Below are 24,193 nucleotides of genomic sequence, written 5' to 3'. Positions count from 1 at the left end.
TGAGGACAGTTAAACAGTTTGGATCACGTGGTTTTGTGTGCGCCGTTTATCGTGGTGTGGGGTACACTCCTTGGTTCCAATGAATGGAAATCTTAATGCTACAGCACACAATGATGGTTTAGACAATAATGTGCTTCAGCCCTAACTTACACCTTTGGGAAGGAACTGGACCAACCCAGGCCTTATCAGCCAACATCAGCGGCTGAGCTCTCCAATGCTTTTGGCTAGACAGGAGCAGACCTGCAGCCAGGTTCAAAATATTGTGGAATGTGCTCTCAGAAGAGTTGAGGCTGCTACAGCAGCATATTAGTGTCCATGGTACTGAAATGTCATGCTCAACAATCAATAATGCTCACTTATTTATATAGTGTGTGTATAGTATAGCACGGTTATTATAGTGTGTGTATGAAACAACTTGTGACTTTATGGAACGGCCCCAATAATCTACAAATTTCAAGCAAACCTCCTTTTGGCTTGTAGATGTGAAATATTAACCAATAAGATATGAATGCATATTTAATGAGCAATTCTACATTTTAACTGATACGGTGTATTATTGCAATGACACACTGCAAAATCTAACAGACCTTAGAATAGTTCATCAGTTGGCAACAGTATGGAGCCTATTAGGAATAGATTAATTTCAACCTGGGGAGTGGAGAAGCCAGCCTAATCCTGTAGTCATGCACGAGCCAGGATATGTTATTTAAAGCATCTAAATATGGAAGCAGAGGGATACTTAAGGTCTGGCTGTCCCTCAATAATATATTTCCATATAGACTCTAATGCAGAACAGGTCAGATCACCCCAAGTCTATGTCAGATCTTTCTTTAAATGCTTTGACTGTAGGGCAACTCTGTCCCGCATTCGAAACTAAAGAGGCAACATAAAAAAGCACAGGAGGTTCTTCAGGCTGGCCAAGGTATAAGCTTCAGCTTCAAGCTTTTTTTGCATAGCCAACTACATGAGTGGTGTTACCCAACTATGAATACTGAAAAGGTTAATACCACTGGGTAAGCACCCTTGTATTCCTTTAATAGAAATTCTCTCTTAATGTATCTGAAACAGCCAGTGGGACTCAAGCGTATGGACTGGTAAACAAAAACAATGAGCTGAAACCTGCTAAAGGCTGCGAGTAGCTCTAGTGTGAGTGTTGAGTCTCAGTGGGATTGACGGACTAACAACCCTTTTCATCATCAGATTGAATGTTAATATGAAGTATGATTTATATAGAGTATAAAAGTCAGCATTTAATGATTATAATTAATACACAGACACCAAAAAAAGAAACAGTGGAATGAATTTTATACATAATGATATGGTGTGTCAGACACTTAAGTTTTTAGTCACTGAGACTACCTTACTGGCACTAATGGTTGCAGGTTATGCATGCACATGCACACACAAAGGCAGGTAGGGAAAACAGCATGACGAGCCATGGCTGACTGATGCACTATTTATTCCATGCAGGAGCATGGAGATGCTACACTGATGGCAGTGTGAGTAAGGGAAATTACCAGACTGCCTCTCCACAGGCCTGACTGATTATTCTCAAAGACTAGCCTGGGTGCACCATAATCCCCTTGTTTCTGCAGGGGGGCCCTGATTGTGCTGCCATACATGCAGGAACCTTGATAAAACAAAACCTCAGAGGAAGCCCGCAACGTGGGGCTGCGCTGGGTTGGAGGGGAAAAAGATCTATCCTCTTTTAATGTCATTAACAGATGGCTATCAAGAAAATGATCAAAACTAAAATCTCATCTTGAAAATTCTCTCTTTTTTTTCTTTTTTTTATACAGTATTTTACAGACCTGAAAAGTATTAAGTTTCTTTTGTAAACATCTATTGTTTAGTGTATAATAAACAACATGTCAACCAAATCACTAACAATGTTAATTAAAAACAGTCAGATCACAAAAAGTGAATCATAGGTGAAGATTTGTCATTTCTACTCGATAAACGCTGAATTATTTCCCATTGTCAGTCTTGTCAATAATTCTCACTACAAGCAGAACAAGAAGGTTCATTCTGAAGCGACTTGAATATAATAATTGCTTTCCTTTTATGTTAGCACTTAAAATTATTTATTGCGCTTTGCAGTTTCTGGAAAATGATTACCTTTCTGAAGAACTGATTGGTATCTCATTGCTCCGAGAGACACAGGTGTGTCAGAGCTGCTGATATGAAAATCTGAACCACATTCGACTGCTGTGAAAACAATCACTCTGTCTCGCCAGTTTTCCTCACATTTACCTCGTCTTATACGCAATCCTGCCTGCTGACGACGGGAGACTAACTTCCGCACCTGATCTACAGTACAATGTGTTACATCATCATATCACACTAATGTCTATAACCATGGCTGTAGCCAGGATGTGAAAAATACGGGTGTTTGTAAACTCCTTTTTTCTAGTTGGTAGAAGCAGGGACGAGAGCAGCAATTTTGAGATACTGGGGAAGGTCGTGGGTCCAATATTAGCCTAAGGCTAAAACCCCAAAATTCACAAAAATGAAGTATGAGAGATCCAGTGTGTGGGATTTAGTGCCACCTAGCAATGAAGTTGCAGATTGCAACCAAATGAATACTCGGACCCGCTCTCACTGTAGATATAAATGGCTCATTCTGAGGCAATGAAAACACAATGACTCTTATTCTCAGGTGATTATACACATACGAAAATATACTGAGATTAATTTATTAAATAAAATAAAACATCTTCTAAACAACAGCAACAGAATACTATGTCGGTAACCATAGTTTAAATATCTAATGGGAACCAACTTAAATAAACATTCAAATAAAAAATAAAAACTGATTTCTTTAGTTATCTAACAAACTAATTATTTTGGGGTAGTGGACCAAACGTCACCATGGGATCTGGGACATTTTATGAAACAAAACAACAGATTAAAATCGATAATAAAAATAATCTTTAGTTGCAGCTCTATGTTATAAATTCAACCCTTACTTTGAATGTCACCACGCACATGCTTACATAAGCAGCAGTGACAAAACTACCCTCTTAAATTCTCAAAAGTTTTGCTCAAACTAAACTTCCATTAAACAAAGTCCAATTGTTCCAACTGCTCATTAATTTCAGTGGGAAACACATTGTCAGTCTCTAAGCCATGGTAAATTACTCGCTGGCACAAACTCAAACTCATATAGGAAGTGGCTGCGTCAGCTTTTGCAAAACACTGGTTCTTGCCTGAGCAGCTTCAATCTGTGTGGCATGGCAGAAGTCTCCCATTTCACTAATGTGAACAGCGAGGTTTACAAACTAATCAAAACCAAACGCTACAAAGTTTTCATTCCATTGTTGACCAACAGAATTTGTTTCTTTATAGATTCATAAAGTTTTTCAGGATATGAAGGCCCTGATTACACATACAATTGTCAGGGTTACATTTAACTGAATACCACTACTGTGCTTTGATGCCCATCCATGCCCTTTCTATGAGAGCTTAAAAAATATATGAAATCTATATGTATGCTGCTCATATTTCTAGCAGAAATGTGGGGCAGCTGTATGTACAGAGGTCAGGACCAACTGAAGAGTTTTTGGGGCCCAAGAAAGAATTTGATCCTTTTGGGAAAGAGCCACGTGTCGAATGAAGCAGCATGTGGAAACAAAAAAGCATCTATGCAGCAAAAATGGCAAAACTTTGTGTTTTTGACAGATAGGAGCTATAATAATAATATCCAGTGAAATTCAGTAGTGCCTCAACTGAAATGTTACTTTACTGTATACCTTAGAGAAATATGAGCATGTTTTTCTTAAAGCCAATGTTGCTGAAAAATGTTTTAACACAAGCAGCAATAGCAAAACTTGATTAAAATGTGAAATAAACTATCAAGAGGACCAACCTGACCTGGCAGTAAACCCACAGGCTACTGCTGCAGGCAAATTTCAGTCAGTGCCAAAAAAAAAAAAAAAGCAAAGCAAAATTCAATGCAGATCTCCACTGAAAAAATATCTTGAAACCAAAGAGAAAGGAATAAATGATCCTGGATCCTGGATAGGTCACAAGTCTATCGGAGGGTCTGTTATTCAATCTTAATTTCAATTAATGCTCTGTTTCAGCCATCTTTAATACATGAGGGGGCAAAGTAGGTAAGAGCTTTAAACGAAAAACTCAATAAGCCTGTTGTCTGCTGATTAATTGTGGTCATTTTAATATTTAATTAAAAACAACCATGCACTCAAAGTTTCTCAGCTTGGTTCAGTAATGCTTACTAATGAATCACTGTCCTATAGACTTAATGCCATTAATTTTTAAATATGAAATTTAACTGAACTCAGTTAGACACCTAAGGTGATTTTTTACAGACCTCTACATCATCTCCTATAATATACCTTTACACTTACATTATATTGATACATTACAATTTTATATGAATGTATCGCATACTTGGAACTGAATTTAGTTTACAAGAACGAATCATATTCAAACTTCTTGTTGCATGGCTGCCTAGATCTGGCATTTTAGGACATAAGAAGAGAGCTCACAGCTTTAAATTTTTAATGCAACTCCATATGATTAATGGGCAATATGTTACAGTGCTGCATGAAATGCTCAGGGTTCAGCCAAGTATTACAGAGGATAGCATAGACGGAGATCAAATCTTGAAAATTTAGCAGTGCTGGACCTGAAGTCACAGTCTACTACCTTTGCCATTTTTCCTCTGAAATGACCCACAGTTGTCATTTTTCAAAACATTAGTGTGGCAAAATAGAAGGCAGACTGACATGGCCGTCAAACTCAGCCTTTGCTATTTTTGCTCTGAAATGACCCACCCTTGTCATCTTTCAGCACATTAGCGTGACAAAATAGAAAGGAGATTGAAGTGGCACCATCTGTGGATGACAGAGGACGCAATGAATTGATTTTTACTGTCTGATGTGCTCTTTCACACCATGCTGCTTTTTTTCTTTGGTGTATTATTGACCGACCGCAGAATATTTTACCAAATTAAAAGAGAAAAACGGAAAAAACAATCATCAGTTGATTACTAATTCAACCTTGATAAACAAATCCCTCTTTGGAGTAACAACTGTATTAAGCTGCTGTAACATCTTTCACCTCTCACATATTTACAGGTGCTTCTATGTAAATGTGTTCCACCCCAGATACAGATATTTGGGGCAACAGCATTGGATGTCATCTGATATCCTCATCTGTCATATCTGATAGATATATCAAACATTTGATGGTTCTAGCTTCTCAAATATGCAATTTGCCATTTTTATTATATGGTCAATTGATTTTTTTTTTTTAAAGAAAAAAGAAAAGAAAGAAAACAGAACACTTCAACACACAATGAGTCATCAGTTTCAAGCTTTTGCTAATAGCTGTCAACTGAAACTGCTGGATAGATTTCATTTCCTCCATAGCTGGGAACCATGTTACCATGGTTGCATCCATGTTTAAGCGTATGGAAGAGAATATATGGTACATGGTGTTGCACTGACAGACCATCATGTGTATTTGGGGGTTGTAGGTGATACGATACTGCAGGTTATTTCCTAGGTGCAATTTTACAATAACTACAGGGGGAAAGAAAACATGACAGCAACATTATTGTACACTAAAAACAATGCCATCAAAAAGAAAAAAGGTGCATCTATCGGAGAACCCAATGAGTTCCTAAAAAGATTTGTATTCAATTTCTCACTGTGATTCATCAATGAAAAGGCATTATGTTTTTTCAGATAAAGTTTTTAGGAAAGAGGTTGCTAAATAGAAGCACGAGTACAGCTTATGTTATGGTTCCTGGAATTACAAACGTCATGTGGACCAACAAGCTTTAGAAGTAAAGATAAATGGGTGCAGTCTTCATTGTAATCAATAAAAGGTCTTGAGACTTTAGCCTCCTGAAGACTTTTAAGTATAAACCTGGCACAAGAGCACCTTCTTGTCTCACTTAACAGATGCTTATGTCTTATATATGAAAAAGAAAAAAAAAATCACCTCCTGCGCAAGGTAAAATTGTGTTATATGGCTTTCAACAAGCACTAATAGAGCCTTCTAAGCTACAATTATTGGCCAATCATTCTGGTGTAGGAGGCAATATAATCTATATGGCAAAAAGCAGCATGTTCTACTAGCAACAGAGTTGACATGGAGGATGTACAGGGACAGGAAAGTGCTAAGTGGTTACGTAGGTGGCGGTAAGCGAGCGCATCGTCTCTGATTTCAGAATCAACACTTTTGGATCATGGACTACTGAAGTCACTGTATATAAACTGACAAGGTTTACATAATTTGTGGTCAATCATGTTTACACAATTAAATAAAAATAAAAAAAACTATAGCAGACTTGGAGGTATACTTTTGATATCTACGACTTGCACTGCAGAATGAAAAGAGGTATCACAATCATCCCTTTATAGCAAGTTTCAGCTCATTGTTAAACTTTACCATTTCGTTCTGCTCTTATGCAGTGGTGTAATGCATTGGTGACGCTATTGCCCAAATTTTAAGCGGGTTGGAATGCGTCGCTCAAAAAAACATAATCTATATAGTTGTTTCTCGTGTCTGTGGGTCAGTATTCATTATAAAATCTGCACCACTTCTGGTACTAACATTATAACAATCCTTACTCCCTGAAGTTAAGCACCAGAAAGCTAACATATTAACTAATTTTTGGACATTTCCAAAACAGATTATATGGCTGTTACAGCAGTGTAAAAAAAATTTCACACTACTATGTCACAAAAGGTGACAGCGTGTAAAGCCATAGCTGCCGTCAGCAAGACACTGGCTGGATAACATATAACAACTGTGTGACATTGGTTGTTTTGTCACTTCAGCCAGCCTCAAGTATACTAGAAAGGCGGACAACATTTACCTCCTTCTAAGTAAACTTAATTTCACCGCTGATCAATTATTAATGGAAAACGGCCATGCCACCTCGAGTAAACAGCTTCAAAAAGGTCAGCTGGACACTGAAATGCACGCATTCAGAATGTAATTCCACTTTACAGCTACTGCCATGTTGCAGGCATTGTATTATCATAGTTGGTAACTCAGAAAATGTTAAGATACGCCAAGATTCTGTTCAGCAGTCAGTAATGAGAAGGAATTAGATGATCTCGGCATGCCAGGTCAACTCTGCAGTGCCAGACAACCAATCAATACGCAGACAGTTTACTAGACTCGCAGCTTCTCATCCTCAAAAAATATTCTTATGCGGATTAACTGCTCCTTCACCCATTTTCATTTTCAGTCGAGAAGGTATTAATCTGACAGCCAAGTGAAGCCCAACAAATACTACACACTTCAAAGCAGCAGGAACTGCTTTGGAAAACCGGCGGCCGGGTTCAGACATTTTCTTTCACTCCTATTTTCAGTCGGAGGCACATACCATTCCCATGGTGTTTCAGACAACTTTCAGTAAACCCTAAAATAAAGAGTCACTTGCTGATGTTCCAACTGAACATTTTAGCTCATTTAAAGCTGAACACACTGCTTAAGTCAAGCATGTTACCGTAGGGGGGGAGCTGGTAAACCTTTGTGTACATTTTCAAGACCCAAAACCAGCGGTGTAGTGGAGTCCAGAGAAGTGGGTTAACTCTGAATTTATATCTCACATTTCTAGCAAAGGATAGAGACCCTATTATAAAAATGAAATGTAAAACCACTCTTGCATATTTAGCCCCTAAAAATGGGGAGTAGTATTTGCACATTGTCACTTAACTTCTAGTGCTTGACTTTATGGATCATTATGTAAGTAAGGATCATTATGAAATCAACATTAGCCACAGAAGAGGTGCAGATTTTGCAATAAATACTGACTGAGACAACTATATAATTAAGCTTTTTGAGTGAAGTATTCCTTATTAGTATCCCTATTCCTCCACTCATGAAAATTGGACAACGCTGCCTTCACCATCCTTGGAAAAAAAAAGAAGAAAAAACCTGCTTGCAGAAAACTACTGAATCAGAGGGGATTTAGAAGTGGGTATACCCAGTGCTGACTGAAAAATAAGTACATATACTGCATAAACCTGCACTACACCACTGCCCACTACGCAAAAATATGCCACTGTCCTCATTTCACTGAGTAGATACCATCAATCAGTCTTTTCACTTCTTTATTATTTAATGATTTTTCAGTTGCAGTTGCAAATGTAGACACTTTGTCTCAGACTGCCTCATTTATTTCAAGTTCAGTTAGTGATGTCCCACATTTCGTACAGTCTTCCACCTCCTACACAGAGCAAAGTGTCTTTTGGCTGCTCTGCATTTAGTCCACGGTTAGTAGATAATTACAAAAAAGAAACATTACTTATTAAGTGCTGGTAAACTCACAGTGTCCACACACAGTCAAGCTCCCCCAAAGAACTTGCGACGGATGGAAGGCTGGACAACAATTTGAGCAAAACAGCTTGTCCTGAGGTCAAACAGCAAAGAGCCGTGACTAGTAAAAGAAGACTGGGTTCCAAGTGTTGTCCGTTCAAGCAAGTTGTGTGGGAGCATGGTGTGCAGGCACTTTGCTTTCACTCCCTTTTGGAACACAAATTGGTATCTGCACCTCCCGCTGGAGGTGATTTCACTTTGAGTGCTTGTTGGATGTGAACATAAGAAATCAAAAAGCGATTTTAACCAAGTGAAAACCAAAAGAAGATACAAAACAACTGAAACATGTTCTGCTATCAAGCTACAATAGAATAGAATATTAACTCCATCTATTAATGGTTACAGCAGCAGAGTTTTTTTCATTATTATTATTATTATTATTATTATTATTTCTATATAGAGCAAGTAATTAGTCTCTTTAAATTAATCTATAAATGTTACTGCTTCAAGCAAGAGCATATGAAGACATACAGAGTGAACTGGATTCAAAGTCTGTCAGATCAGAGGCTGATGGAGAGAAGGGGGCGGTTTGTCCTACTTGCGGAAATATTGTTGTTTTGAGGACCTGATTAATTGTGTTCTAGGAGGTAAACAAACCCAATGCACACCTACTTCCAGGAAGTACTTTGAGCAAAACTGAATGTCCAAAATATCTAAAAATACTCCATACGTTTTAATCTTGGTGAGTGGTTATATAACCTATACTATAATCAATGAATATGGTCTGAAAATGATTCTTCTGTAATATATCCATGTATTCTTTATATTTTTTGTTATAAAAGACAATTCAAAACCTGCAGCATAAGTCATAATAAACACAAAGTTACTCATTCACAGCCAAATCTCCCCACAGAATGACTAGACTTTAGAAGGCCAAACTGCAGAGAGCCTTGGCTTGCAGCAGAAAGCACCACAAGCGTGCATAGCATTCCACCATAGGTGCTTTGTGAGTCAGGAAAACCCTGAGTACAGATTGAACATCCTCTTTATAGTCTTCATCAGTAAAATGTTTGCTGCCAATTTTTACTGTTCTAAGTGTTGAACAGACTCACAAAAGGCTCTCTTACTCATGCCAACTTGCCCGTTTTAGCTTTTTCAGAATGGTAGGCAACAGAACAAGACAACTTGATCGGAATCTATTTGCCTCGGAGGAATTCACTGCTTCCGATCATCCAACTTAGTCAACCTAAAATACACTTTTATTCACTTGCATTCAACTGTGCCTAACTAGAATTGTGTGCTCTGTGTGACCACATGCCTTTACTACTGTTATCATCATCACTCAGATTTTTCCGTTTGTTTTTTCAACTATGCTGTGTGTAAAGTGCTACATACATAAAACTGAATCGAGTTGCGAATATTAAAATCAAAAACAGGCAACACATACCGCCACACTAATAAATCAACTAATGTAATGGGTTTTAAATTATTTTCAGCTTTGGACGAGAACCTGCTACGGAAGTTATGCTTTCGGTGCCGTTTGTTTGTTTGTCTGCCAGCAGGTTTATGGGAAAAAAACAACTACTGGCCTAATTGTCATAAAACTTGGGGGGAAGAGTGTAGTGGGCCAAGAAGGAGCCCATTAAAAAGGACCATTCTGTAGGATTTAGTAGCATCTCATGGTTGCCAATTGCCACCGTCTTGCCTCAGCATCTCCTTCCTAGCATGAAGGAGAAACAAAACAAAACCACCTCAGACATCACTGTGTTCTCTATGGGCTTTAGTGCTAGGTTACATGAATATAATCATGACAAAACTGATTGGCCAACACACACTACAGATGATATAATACTGCAGCAAAGTACAGCAATAATAACAATATACTTGCAATAGCTCATGGTTCACCCCTAAAGAAGAAACACACCATGTTATTTGGACTGAATAATGACTAGTTGAAAACAAAATAACTCAGGAGAGTTTTGTTTTTGTGTTATTACAAGTTATTTACCCCCCCACCCCCAAACGCACACGCGCACACACACAATCAATCAGATTGTGACACTAAATGAAATTAAGTGGTACTTCACAGCTTTACAATCTACAATTTCTGAACAAGGGAGGCTCCCATTGTTCTTTAGCAGGTACGATCTTCCTCCGCATCATCCAACTAGGACACAAAGAAAATGAGACGGTGTTATTGTGTAGCAGTTGTCTGGCATCAGTGCAGAAAATATCAGTCAAGACAGAGTTACAATAGATGAGACAAAGGACAGGAACAGAGCACAGTGGAGAGAAGTGATCCAGTTCCATGGGAGACAGTGTAACAGCCTGAAGGGTCTCATCAGGAGCAAATTCACTGAAATGTAATACAAGCTGGAGTGTTATGTAAAATGAAAGATGGGAGAACCCAGATCACTCAAGCCTAGTGTGTCGCAATGGCTGATGCATACCTGTATTGTATTCAGAAGGGCATTCATTTCCCCTCCGATGATTACAGCGGAACACCAGCTGTATTGTTTATTTGGCTGAAAGCACAAATGATATGCATTGATTCCTTATTCATTCATTGTTGAACTCGGCATTGTATCTATGAATGCAGGCAAAATGGACCCAATTACAGCAAGCGATGCCTCCCTGTGACTCCACAGCAGAGCAAGATGATGAAGGCCTCAAACTGGGAAGGAAAGAGCAATCAAAGGCAACTTGTTGTCTTTTTATTTCTCACTGTGACTGACGATGGTTCACTTGGGACAACAGATTAGATTAGTCAACCACTTGCATGCATTAGGGCTTTTCCACATGTTCTTATTATTAGAGCTCCTCCAGCGTCTTCGCTTAACCCCTCCGCATTATGGCTGAAATGATTCGTCAGTTCATCTTCAAGAATTTATTTTAGTTTTTAGTCATATGAGTATTTGCTGGTTACACTTTGGCCAACGTTTTGGCAAACTGCTGCTTTCATGTGGATCATATCATCATTGAACGCCACCGGGTGTTAAGACTGTTGGTCAGATTCGCGTTGGTCTCTGATAACTTGTGATCTGCATCAGTCATCATAAATCACGCTCAACGCTATTGATTAAATTAATGGACTACATTAAATCAATATTGAAAGCAAAACATACTTTTCCATGATTCATGTCTTCCCTCTGTTTTTTTAAGCAGAAATACTGTTCTCATTTACCTAATATTTCAAATTTCTTCCACTTACACATCCATTACACTAAACTCTATCAAAAAAAAAAAAGAGGTAAGGGATTATGGAAGACTTTTAATGTGAAACATTAATAGAGTTTTACTGACGGTGCCTTAACACAAACAGCAAAGTAGGAATAATTAGTGAATGAAAAAAGAACTGAATTGTCATTTGTATCGAGTATTTAAGGTATTAACAGGTTAATATGCGGAAAATGTTGGGTTTGCTTGAAAGGAGGATGAGGAAAACTTAAGATTTTAAAATGGGCATTTATTTACCTCCCTTTATAGGCCTTCAGTCTCTGATAAAGACAATTATTGTGAATTTGTGGCAGGAAGGTTATCAGTTATCAATGAACTCATATGTTGGGGGTTAAATGCACAGGGATTGACTTCTGTTGCCGTGCAACCAAATGTGTCTTTTTAATACACACCCTGTATTCATTTCCAGCTTTCTTTGTAGCTATAATCATATTTATAAACATGCACTCTCTTAAGCCTGTGTATTTTTAATGAAGTTCAAAAATGTCTTTTTTTTTTTTGGGATAACTATATTGTTGGATTTTTCTGGCTTGTGGTTATACACACTTGTGTGTGTGTGTGTGTGTGTGTGTGTGTGTGTGTGTTTGTTTGCGTGGGCGTGTGTGTTATCCCAGTTGTCAGTGTTTGGTCAGGATTGCTTCCATGTGTCAGAGAGTCAGGGCAGATCCACCTGCCTGAGGCTGCGCTCTCATGTTACCGGGGCTCCTCCTCGTCACTCACAATAAAAAAAAAGGCCACAGGTTTTGTTTTGGTCTTTGTTCATTGTTTCTCCATGAGAGAGAATAAAAACAACACACACACACACACACGCACACACACAAAAACTCTCATGTTGCATGAAAACTTTTCTTTTTAATGTGGATCTCTGGAATGTGTGTTACAAGTTGACAGCCTACTGATGAAATCAGTTCAGCAGTTGACTGGTTGGTTGAAAGAAGGTGCCAATTTGAACCCAGAGATTTCACTTGATGAGGGTTTGAAATTGGCACCTTCTTTGATGGAAGCACCAGAGAAAGGATAGATTGGTTATCTAAACTAGAGTCGTGACAACCCAAACCAGAACTAATATTAATCTTTAAGTGTTTTCAGGATAAAATCTCTGGATCACATACTGACCTGACTAAAAGAAGTTATGTTCAACCCAGAGACAAAAATGCCCATGTTTAAAAAAGACAATCTTTTTTATTTTATTTTGGATTCTGGGGAAAGAAAGTCGAGAGAGACTATAAACAGTATGGATTGAATATGATAAGATCATATCAGCACAAGGCACTCTAGGTTTTGGTTTTGTTGAGTTCAAGAATAAATGAATTTAAATAAGCGAATCAGTGTTGACTTGGAGCTTTAGGGGTGTTGAAGGGTGTCCACCTTCACACTAGGTTAACAGTGTATGACGCGATTCAGACAACAGCCCTGCAAAATCTGCAGCAATGAACCATGAAAACAATCCTGAACATACCTCTGAAGCAACCGAGCAATATTTGGTCCATCAAGAACGCCAGAATGCTTTTGACTGGCTACGTCGCCTGATCTCAATCCAACTTGTGCATGTGACATTACAACAATACAGGCCAGCGGAGAACCACCAGAGGATTGATGATGTGTGATGATATCTGAATTTGATTCATTTAACCCGAGTCTCTACAATTGCCTGACAGAGAGAAAGCTGTCAGCAGCCTGGACTTTTTTTTTTTTTTTTTTAAATGCATGACGTAGTGCAGCACAGCCAATCACGCCGTGTCTCTGACAGTGACAGTTGAGCCGTGCCAGTGCTGTAACAGACAGACAGAAGAGACAGGCAGCAAGTGATGACTAAGAAACATTTTGTTCAAGAAAAGAAAAGTCAATCCTGCTCAAAGATGACAGCTGCACTGACTTTATTTAGTAAAGGTTCAAAATATTGCCAGGCTCATTTCTTTCGGAATCTGAGAAGTGACAGGAGAAAGAGGAAAGTGTCACAGGGAGGGAGCTAGTGCTAAACCCCTGTATGCATTTAGCACAAATGTCACTAGAGCTTGAGATTGCTTGAACTGATCTGTAATATTACAGAAGTAGCTCTCTTCTGTAGAGTGGACCCTGCTCACAATTGGCGTCTGTCGGTATAGAGCAATACATATTAAGACATTTACTGATTCATGAACTAGATCTGTAAAGATTGCCGTCTTAAATGCTCGTGGGGGTTTCCACCAACTGATCGATCCTAAAAGCTGTCGGCATCAAGACCAAAAAAGAAAAAATGGATCAATATAGATCAATCGTATGTTAGAGAACGTCCTGATCACATAAACATTCTTCGTGCTACAAAATAGTAATGACAGTACGCTGGCTGCTATTGACAGTAAAAAAAGTCGATATCTATATCGATATTGATGTCAGGGATCCTGGCTGTGGTATTGCTGCTTGGTGTTGGCTCAGAACAAAAAAAGAAAATGTTTCATAACAAAAATAGAGGCTAAGATTGTAACAGAGGCTTTCTTTTTCTGAGAAACCTGGAGTGTCCAAGCCCAAGCCGGGGAGAAAAAAGAAAAAAAAAAAAGAACACCCACGACACCATCAGGGATATTTTCTCAGTCTTGACAAAGCTCCTTCAGAGCCACAAAAGACATGGTTTAACCCTTTAACTTATTTTTTTTTCCCCCTCACAGCCCGAGTAGCACTTAAAATAACAAGGGGAAAAAAAAAGTATGATGATGTATAATGTCCCGTTAAATTCTAATTGGCAGGGTGATTTTTATTTATTTATCTACTTTTGGCGTGTAAAGTAAAGCTGGCCGTGACATAAACTGAAAAATGTGTACACGTTTATTTTAATCCCTGAGTAAATGCACCAGTTTTGTAACGCCTTAGCTCCTCAGACTCTGTCATTTTCACTCTCAACATGATTTACGGATTTCTTAAACTAGTTTGTATTTGTTTGTTGTCTTTTTTTCTTCTCTACACACTTGCTGAAGGTCTCAGCCGGACAAGACTCCTACAAGTGATGTTATAAATATATATTTGCAAAAATATTTGCATTCACCTCAGCAGCGTTTTGTGCATCAACATTATGTAAATATCATCATAAATATTTAAACATCGGCTGAATTTGATTCATTTTACTTGTATAGCCAGATTGTCGAACTGTAGAGCACAATATGATTCAATACCTAGGCCAGTAGGCTGCTTTCAGAATGGCAGATTGCAGCCCACACCCACCCACTCAACACCCCCTCCCCGGTCCCTCCAGAGATTTGGAATCGGGAGGGTGCTTACTTGACATCCCATCAGTCGGCGGCCCACTAACAAGTAGGCCATAAACCTTTTTTCTCTCTTTGATTACACTAAGTGCACAGAGGCCAGATGCGACCCAGCCCAGTCATCTGTCGACTTGCTGGCAGAGTCACTGTAGACAGGCGGGGGCAGGAGGCGGACGAGGAGGGGGGTCACTTGGGGTCCCCTCCCTTCAGGAATAAAGCCATTGTTCTTCATTACAGCTGGAGAGGCTGCTAGGGGGATACAGAGGGAGAACAAGTCCATTTCCACACCTGTTTTCCATCACCAGGGCTCCTACCAGCTTGACTCGGAGCCAAACCACTCTGTGCGAGGTTTCAACTAAGTCTGATACAAGTTTTTCTTTGGAACTGAAGCCGCCCCTAGGCAATGTTTCATGCCGGTTCACACTGATAAAGAAAAATGGGCAATAACCAGACCAGGTCTGAAAAGGATAGAAATAAACTATATAGTTAATATATTTTAAGATTTGTTCTGAATTTTTGGTCAGGCCAGAAAAGTCTGTAACACTAAAACTGGAGTAAATCAGCACTAAATAGAGCTTTTTGGTACCCATACTTAGTATTAACAGGTCAACTCTGCTTGAGATGCGACTTTCTTCTTTACAATCAGAGAAGGAGATGAGTGTGATACATTCCAGATAAAGCCAGATATCTTTTAAAATGTAACCACATTGGAGCCGATAACAAGACCTAAATGTTGGTATGGAAACAAACACAATACTTATATCTCAATATTGACACCTGTGACATATGAGGCCGGCCCCTGTCTGAGAAAGCCTGTGAGATGCAGGAACCAAGCACGCAAAGTGTGGCACGCTTTCTGCCTTAGACTACCGTGTCATGGAGGAGAGAGAAATGAATGAGCAATGGCAGAAAGGAACACATAGAACGGGGGTCGTGCTACTTTTCATCTGTCGATACACCTGCACCAAGTTGTCACTATTTGTGACAAGGAGGTGCCGCAGAGCCACAACTTCAAAACATCATCTAACCTCTTCAAACTTTTAAAAACAACACACCGTGAGAGTTATAAAGGAGGCTGAAGAAAAACAAGAAAATTCCCCAAGACAGCCAAATGTCTTGTGTCGCTGTCCATCAAAAGACGTCGCAGGAGAGTTTGCAAAGAGGCAAACCATATCCAGGTACAGGTGACAGCATTTAAAGAAAGTAACAGTATTGTTAAAATTGTGAAAATAGCATGCAGTCTGACTGAAATCATCAATCAGGACATACAGTATGTGACGACGATAACAAAACAAGATGATGAATGTCAAGTTCATCATCACAGCAGGATCGCTTTGTGTGCAGCGTTAACGAAGACGCGGTATCCTGTCAAAGCAGCTAACAGTCATCCCTGAGTGGCTATTGGGCAATGACACTAAAGCAACAGCAGCAACCGTTAAAATATCAGTATAATATATAATGACACAGATCAGATGTGCACTATATTAATCCATTAGTAGTCTACTAGTAGTGCCTTTAGCTGATATACTTAGTAGTACCAGATCAGGTCTGAAAACAATGACACTGAATTTGTGTACCAGTGTGAGGATTATTATAATTGTATCATTAACTGAATATAATTGGGTTTGGACTGATTAGGTCCAACAAAACAAGCAATGTGACAATGTGTCACTGGGCTCCCAGGAGATTTTTTTTGATGAATTTTGTGGATGAAATTAATCATTAGTTTCACTCCTAATTATAATCATTTCAGCTTCAGGGCTTCACACAGAACAGATGAGTGAAATATTGAACAGGTATGACTGCATCATGTTCACTATATATGACTAGTTCAAATATCTCAAATGGCCTGTATTGCACTGTAAATTTCTGCATCTCATTAGAATCTCTGTTAATCGCGGCCGATATGAGACTAACTCAATCAGTAGTAAACAGAGTTCGTGTTTGGAGCTAAACATCATGCTTCATCTTCTCATTTCTTCCCTTCGAGACCCCATGAAGTCATTCCCGGAAACAACGGCACGGCCTGAACACACCGAGCACAGTGCCTCGCATCAATTTTCGAGGAGAGGCGATGAATCTCTGCTGAAGAGCACAGCAGGCTCAAAGGTAGCAAGGGACAAACAGGCAGCATGGAGATCAGATCTTAAATGAGCTGCCACATGGAAGGGGTGGATATAAACAATCACATCCGAGATCTATTATGCATTTACCGTTCACGTAAATAAATGCATACTGCAGCCTAAACTTTGACTACTGGAATATAAATCTTTTTCAGGATGCAGTGCCACATAATTTTTCTCTGATTAAGTGATATCACATGATATTCCTAATACATATTCTGGCACATGGCTAGAAATCATCAGTAATGTTGCAGAAAATAAGAGTAAGCTGTGAAGTCGGGATGATAACCACTAACGTACAGGAAATAAATGATGCTTTCAGTTAGGCTTTATACTCCACAATAAAAAAAGGGAATAATCCTTTGGCGACAATGTACCATATGCTGTATCTCAGTCAACAAATGCCTGAAGAAAATAGGTGGATTAACTCAACACATGTTGCACCGCTACAAAGTAATAAGTTCCAAAGGGATCGACTCCTGTCCATCGTCTAAAGAGAATGTGATTATTTGCACTCTGAAAACAAGCAACCAAAGATTTTAGACTGTCCATCAACTTGAAATATGTTAGGTCCGCCAGCAAAGCTTAAACCTGTATACCCTATAGACATAACATATGATCTTGACCACTGCAACTTCATGAAACATAGATGAGACACATCAGTCTTCAAGCTCAAATACAAAAAGGAAAGGATGTAAACTGAGATTAAAAGAAAATATGATATATATTAACTCATCTGTACACCTTTATGATCCCGTCATGTTGAAGTCATGTTAACATACATTTTTCCTCATTCACACACACAACACACTACATACCAGTCCCCGATCCCACCTGCACTTTCACAACCATTACATAACTTCACAAAAATGAAAAGCAGAGATGCCTCTGTCTGGAACTGATAGATTGCCTAACCAAGATTTCAAGTCTCAGCAAGCTTATGGTCAGAGCGTGCTGTGTTAGCACTCTTTAGCAACACCTGTAAAGTGCCATGCCCCTGGTGTTCTTAGTGTATTACAACTTGTGTTATAAGTCAACAGAGAACCATGCAGGGATTAAATAATTTTACAAGCCTGTTTCCAAAAACGTTGGCACACTGTGCAAAATGTAAGTAGAAACTAAATTTGCAAAACACTGAAACCCCATATTTAGATGAAAATAGCACCCCCAAAAAAAGTATTTCAGTGCATCTAAGAGATCTCTCTTGGGCACTTTTAATAGGACAGCTTGATTATCACTGTTATTTCAGTCAATGTTGGGTTCTTTCAGATTATTCTTCCATTTTCGCAAACAAAAGACTTTTTTCTGATCATTAAACTAAGACGAACATGTCTATAAAAAAAACTCACACTACAGTATAAACTTGATTAAAATTTTCAAATCTATATCAGGGATTCATTAAAGCACAGGTAAATGTCACTGCCACAACTGAAATTATTTGTGGGAGTGTAAATTATCTGCTTTACAGCGTATGTTCTCTCTAATTACCACAAAAGAAAAAAAAAATGTGATTCTAGCTTCCTGTCTTGCCTTAAAAAACAGAGAGGCTGTCAACTCAGCGCTCAGTTGGAGCCCTTTAATCTTCAAAAGGATGAATAGCAACGCTATTTATTTGAATATATATATACATATATGGATGTGTGTGTGATATGAAGTCAATTGAAGAAATGCTTGGGGAATCCCTACTTAATTTGTAAGATATCCTGCACGTATATGTCAGTGACTGACAAAACATGTCACTTAGTAACTAAGGACGAACGTCATCACTGGAGGTATCCTATCCTCTGAAACAAGAGCAACGGCACGGGAACTGCAGTGAGATGTGAATGCTTTCTCGTGAATCCATTTCATTTGCAGCACTTATGTATGATTGTATGAGGTTAGCCTGCGTGCCAAAATGAGAGGTATAGATGGGATGGAATTAATTAATGCAGCCTTCTTTTAGCCTGACTGCAGTGAACTTCCATTCATTTGTATTGAGGCAGATGAGGGGGGGGGAAAAAAAAAAAAAAAAAAAACATCCTGCTATGCTTAGCAAGATGTGAGCATGCAGTATGCGCTGAAGGTAAATAATTGATATGCTTTGTGCAAGGGTGCCCCGAGCTTTGTTTGAAATCAGTGGAGCCATGCTCATGAAGGTAAAGCAGGACTGCAATGACCAAAGCACAACAGAGCTTTGTTTAGTTTGCCGTGCTTTACAGGACTGTTTAACATGTAAAACATGAACAGTGTGCGTCCATTTTAATGCATAAAAAAACAAAAAACAAAAAACCCTGTGATGGATTAAGCCTCCTGGATAATCCAAAAATGTGACAAACGTCGACATCTGCCACCCTGTTATTCTCAGCAATAGATGCTCGAGCTCAGCATAAAAAGGGTTTATATTCTTATGAAGAGCCCGGCTTTGCCTGAGTAACTTTATGTTTGTCATCATTTCACAGCGGAACTGACTTGACGTAAATATAGGCTACGAAAGGAGGTCGAAGTAGCACCACAAACTGGAGCTGAAATCCAACCACAAAGCCGCACTTTAAACCAGTTATTATATAATGTGTGTGTGTACACTGGTTTCCAGTTTGTAACAGCATGTGCGTGCTGCGGCGACTACTACTATTGTTATTATTATTATTTCACTACATCTTCATTGTATCAATGCGCAAAGATAAATAACCCCCCCATCAACAGAGTGTGTAGCTCTCTGTAGTTCACGGTTACATCCTATAACACGCTTACTTCAACCGACATGTAACACAACACTTTATCCCGTCTTAGTCGAGTAAATAAACGTGTGTGTGTGTGTGTGTGTCTGTTCCGCAGCCCGCCAACTCACAACATCACCGGTGGTTTAAAAAGCCAAAAGCGTCATAAATCATGTCGCAGTTGTCACCCCTTTTTATCTGCGACCTATCCGCTCCCTTTAAAAGCGTTTCACTTAAGATTACTACACCAAAACGGAAACCATTGATGTTTCCATGCATGATGCTGCTTGCCTTAAAACCCGGTATCTATATTACGATATTATGAAAGAACACAACCCGGAACGCAATTGGAAACTCGAGCGAATTTATATTATCGTGTTTCCCAGAGAGAGTACACACGTATCTGGGTGTAATTGAAGACATGTTGTGGACGACTCTGAGGTGCTTTGCATTTCGGCATACATCCACAACAACGAGTGGCACTTGTTTCATTGAAAATGTTTAACTTCCTCTGTGTTTCTGATAGCTTCCCCACCGAAATGCAGCGGGGTGGGCTACAGTGAACGAGTAGTAAAACTGTCATTAAAATGGGAAATAGCTGCTCATTTGTGGGTTATCTTTGCGCCGAACATACTCAAAAGGCACATTGTTACCGGCAGGGTTCAAGTGACGTTCATATTCATGTGTGTGAGTGTTTGACTCGGTTACGTCCTGTTAAATTCACAAAGTTTTGAATGGAGTTTGCTGTGGCGTATCCTCTCTGCTGCACGTTGTCGGAGGGGGGGTTTGCTGCATATCCGACTTTTAACGCACCGCTGTTTTTTTTTCTGTGATTTACAGTACTCCATGCTCCGCTCTGAACAACATGCCACAAAAGTAACCATGCCAGCGGACTGACAAATGTATCTCCATACACACCACAACACGTTATTTGTCTTTCTCCACAACACAATTGTATACATTTAAGAGTTTCAGCAGCTCTGTGGCAAAAGCAAAGCGGTTTATAATGGTGACCAAAGTGATGTATTCACAGGCAGCGTTATGTGTAACGCTTGTTCGTATAGCCTACATGGTAAACAAGCGTTAACCTGCTCTTTTTTATTCTGTATTTCAACTTTACGGACACTTTACGCTTTTGTTACTCGCTCAACAACATCATACATCCAAATGCTCTGCCGCGCGCGTCCAAAAAAAAAAAATGTGCTCCGTGGCTAAAAAAAAAAAAAAATTACACTCTTCCATCTGTATAAATCTGACAGGAAAGTGTGCATCACAGTCACACATGAAAGGGAATAAAGACCTACCTTTGTGTAGAGCCGCTTGAACCATGATTAAAAAGAGAATAGTCGCGAGAGAGCCGCTGCCAGCGTTCGCCATGTTGGACACCTGCTTCAGTATGGCTGAGAGAGGCAGCTTCACCTATAGCTACAACGGGACTCAGTTAATGAGATGCGAGGAAAAGGAGGGTACTATTTACCATATTCATTCAATGTGATGTTTTGATAAATCGTGTTACTTGTAATGAATGTGTCTTCTGTTTCTAAAAAAAAGTCTTTTTATGTGTTCTTAGACTGAAAACATAACGAGGTTGAGCAGCTTTTATTGCTGTTTTCCCGCTGCAGGAGTACTGAGTAGGGAGGAGTGTGTGTGTCTGTTTGTAGGGGGGGGGTTGGATGGGTCCCATCCTCATCATTGGAAAACGGCCCTGGTCCTTTTATTCTCTGGCCTCTCTTGAACTGAATACATTTTGGTAAAAACATTTTGTTTTTTTGGCTTTTTTGCTCTGATTAATTCACCCACCTGTAGTTATTTCAAATAAGCAGGTCCAGACATAATATTTTTTTTTGAGGCCCCAAAAGCCACCCACATTTTTATATTCACCTGCAATTCATGTGATTCAGGAGAGAATCAAGCTGGTGGGCTGGTTTGACAGAGCGGAAAGAGAATGGGTTAGGAGCTGGTCTGGTGCTGGTCTTCTACACTCTTTGAAAGAAAATCAATATTAGCACCACTTTGTTGAGCCGCCCTCACCTACCACACTGTGCATTGTAATGGTAGGTTGCTGTTGCCATTTTTAACATCCAAAACAATCTGGTTAGTTAAAAGAGAGGGAGCACCAAAATGTCACAGGTTAATCAATTGAATACATTCTTGCTTGTAGTATTGTTATGTCTCTGCAAATAAAGTTTAAAAGTGTCCTGAGATAACTTGAGCTTGAGTTTCATATCACATGGTGTAAATATGCCATGAGACAGTTTCTGTTTCTTATGTTTTTGTTTCATTTTGACTATTAAGATTTCGCTTTTGATTGTCTTGTGCTTCAACAAAGATATATACAGCAGCTTGCAGAAAAACACCACACAAACCTAAAACTAATTCATTCTGGCACTTAATTATATCCATGAATATAAAGTTGGAGCTCTTGGGCCTTGGTTATGAAAAATGCAGAAAGTCAGGGCTCTTCCAAAAGCACAGATAGCAAGAAGTAATTTCAGATGTGGAAAAACATAACTAAACATCAGGTCACTTGTATTTTATTTTTTAATTTTTTTTATGTTTAATATTTTCAGACACAAAACATGTGATGCATTGTGTTGGGCCTAAAGTTGTCCACATTAAAAGCTAAGACAGAAGCATCTACACAAAGATTGTTTAGGCTGACCTAGTGTTGTTATCAGTTCAGAAATAAATGATGGTGGGCAAAGTGGCTGAGTGGCTGTTGAGGTTCCGGTCCAGTTCTGGCAGCTGGATTTGGCAATAAATATGCAGGGTGGTACTGGGAGTTCCAGCAAGTGATGAGACAATAACAGAGTAGAAGCCATAGCACAGAGCCACATAGGTCTGAATGGATGAGCCGGGGCTTTATACCATGTGGGTTGGCGTTGATGAGAAGATCAGTTGTAGGTGCGTTGGCTGATTGGCAGAGGAGAGGGACCAGAAACACACACACACACTGACAGACTAACATGAAACGAACATGAAACATGAGGAAGAGAATACAACAGGAAAACACAGGGACTAGACAAAAAGCACATGAACACATTTACTGAAATAATTTTAAACATGACAAACAAGTGTTATACTCAATTTTATGTCTTCTGCTTTGCAAAGATACCTGCAGTTGGAAGTGAAGAGTTGGAGGTAGAATGATTGGTAAATCAAGAGCTTCAGGTCCAAGCACAACTCCCTCTTCACCACAGCAGAATGTTGCAGCATCCACATTACTGCTGGTGCAGCCCCAATCCACCTGTCGATCTCACGTTCTATCTTATCCTCACTCAAGAGCAACACCCTGAAAGTGGGATATCCTGATATTTGGAGCATCTACTTTCTTTCTTTTTTTCGGGAAATAGGACCATGAAAGCTGCAGACTTTCAGGCCTTTTAATGCCTGTCTGCTGCTTAGGAGTTCACTTAGCCAACTAAGCCTAAAGAGGAGTCCTTCTGCAGCTTGACAGCATCCTTCAATGGTTGTGTGCACCAGTAGGTCCTGTAGTTACTGCCATGGCATTAAGGACCTTTGGGCCAAACTCCAAGCAGCCGCCTCCGCAATAGATGCTTTGAACATGACCCACTCAAATTCTGAGTGCTATCCAGGATGCAGGAAAAATCCCTCCTGAGGTGGGAGTTGGAGATCTTGTGGCTGTGGGCCTCATCCACACATTCCCAGTTTACCCTCACTACTTTTTTGAATTCACCATGTCTGTGTGCAAGCTTCCCCTCAACCCCTGAAAACTTTTCCTCTTGGTGGTTCCTTGCAAGCTTTGTGTAGCTCCAGCCACAAGGCCTAGAAAGGTAGCTTTTTGCTGAAGTCCAAGCACGTTTTGAAATCACTGTTAGTCTTATTCAGACCAATTTGCCTGGGTAGACCCTACCAGGACCTATTGTCACCAACTCCCACGGACATGGTGGTACACAAAACCCCATTTCTGTTTGTACTGTTGCCACTGCACTCTGATCGACAGGTGCATTATCCTAGATAACTGGCTGGTCTGTTTAACTCTGCATTAGCATATTGCGCAGGGATAATGTTAAACTAATTATGTAATATTGAGGGTTGAAATTAGGTCAACTAGCATCAGCTTTGTTCTTATCCTTACTGGTATGTGTGTGTGTTTGTTCCTGCTGTATGTAAATTTACTTGACAAACATGCCCTTAAGGTAATGATATAGCTCTTCATGGAAAAGAAATGGTCAAACTGCAGGAATTTATTTGCTTGGCAACGCAGTGCTACTTTAATTTGCACCCACCAGGTAAGTTATTTTGCTCATAGCTTAAAAGATGGATGCTGCCTGCTCAGGCTTGGCTTCTTAGAAGGTGGTGTCAGACAGAGGTCGAAGGTGCTGTCACCATGAGAAAGATAATGTGTGTTTCAAACATTAATGCATGTAAACCTATTATTGTAGAGTGTAAAGCAGAGACTTTAGAGTGAAGGTACATTAAGAGTTCAGACTAAGCCTCAAGTGATTGGTCCCAAAAGGAATTACAAGATCAAAACAAGTGTTAGGGTTAGCCTACTACTAACCGAAATGGGAATTTGTCATCCATGGGGGATTAAGCTTAATGATTCTTTTTGATGTTTTTTTTAAAACAT

The 24,193-nt window shown here is 39.4% G+C and overlaps 1 protein-coding gene across 5 annotated transcripts in view; it reads right to left on the bottom strand.

Moving 5' to 3' along the window:
• Window positions 1–21,084, bottom strand: part of cadm1a (cell adhesion molecule 1a) — a 354,829-nt gene extending 333,745 nt beyond the window's left edge. For 2 of the 5 annotated variants that reach the window (XM_027273932.1, XM_027273934.1), the window contains exon 1: window positions 20,904–21,077. In XM_027273932.1, coding sequence (XP_027129733.1) covers window positions 20,904–20,976 — 73 coding nt within the window. In that variant the 5' untranslated portion in view covers window positions 20,977–21,077. Of the gene's footprint in view, window positions 1–20,903 lie in introns of all 5 variants that reach the window. The other 3 variants (XM_027273936.1, XM_027273937.1, XM_027273935.1) reach the window with 3 other exon arrangements.
• Window positions 21,085–24,193: the final 3,109 nt, after the last annotated feature.

Source organism: Larimichthys crocea, chromosome XXII, assembly GCF_000972845.2.
Source record: "Larimichthys crocea isolate SSNF chromosome XXII, L_crocea_2.0, whole genome shotgun sequence".
Classification (NCBI taxonomy): domain Eukaryota; kingdom Metazoa; phylum Chordata; class Actinopteri; family Sciaenidae; genus Larimichthys; species Larimichthys crocea.
Note: the sequence above shows the minus strand (reverse complement) of the source record. Positions and strands in the feature narration are given on the sequence as shown.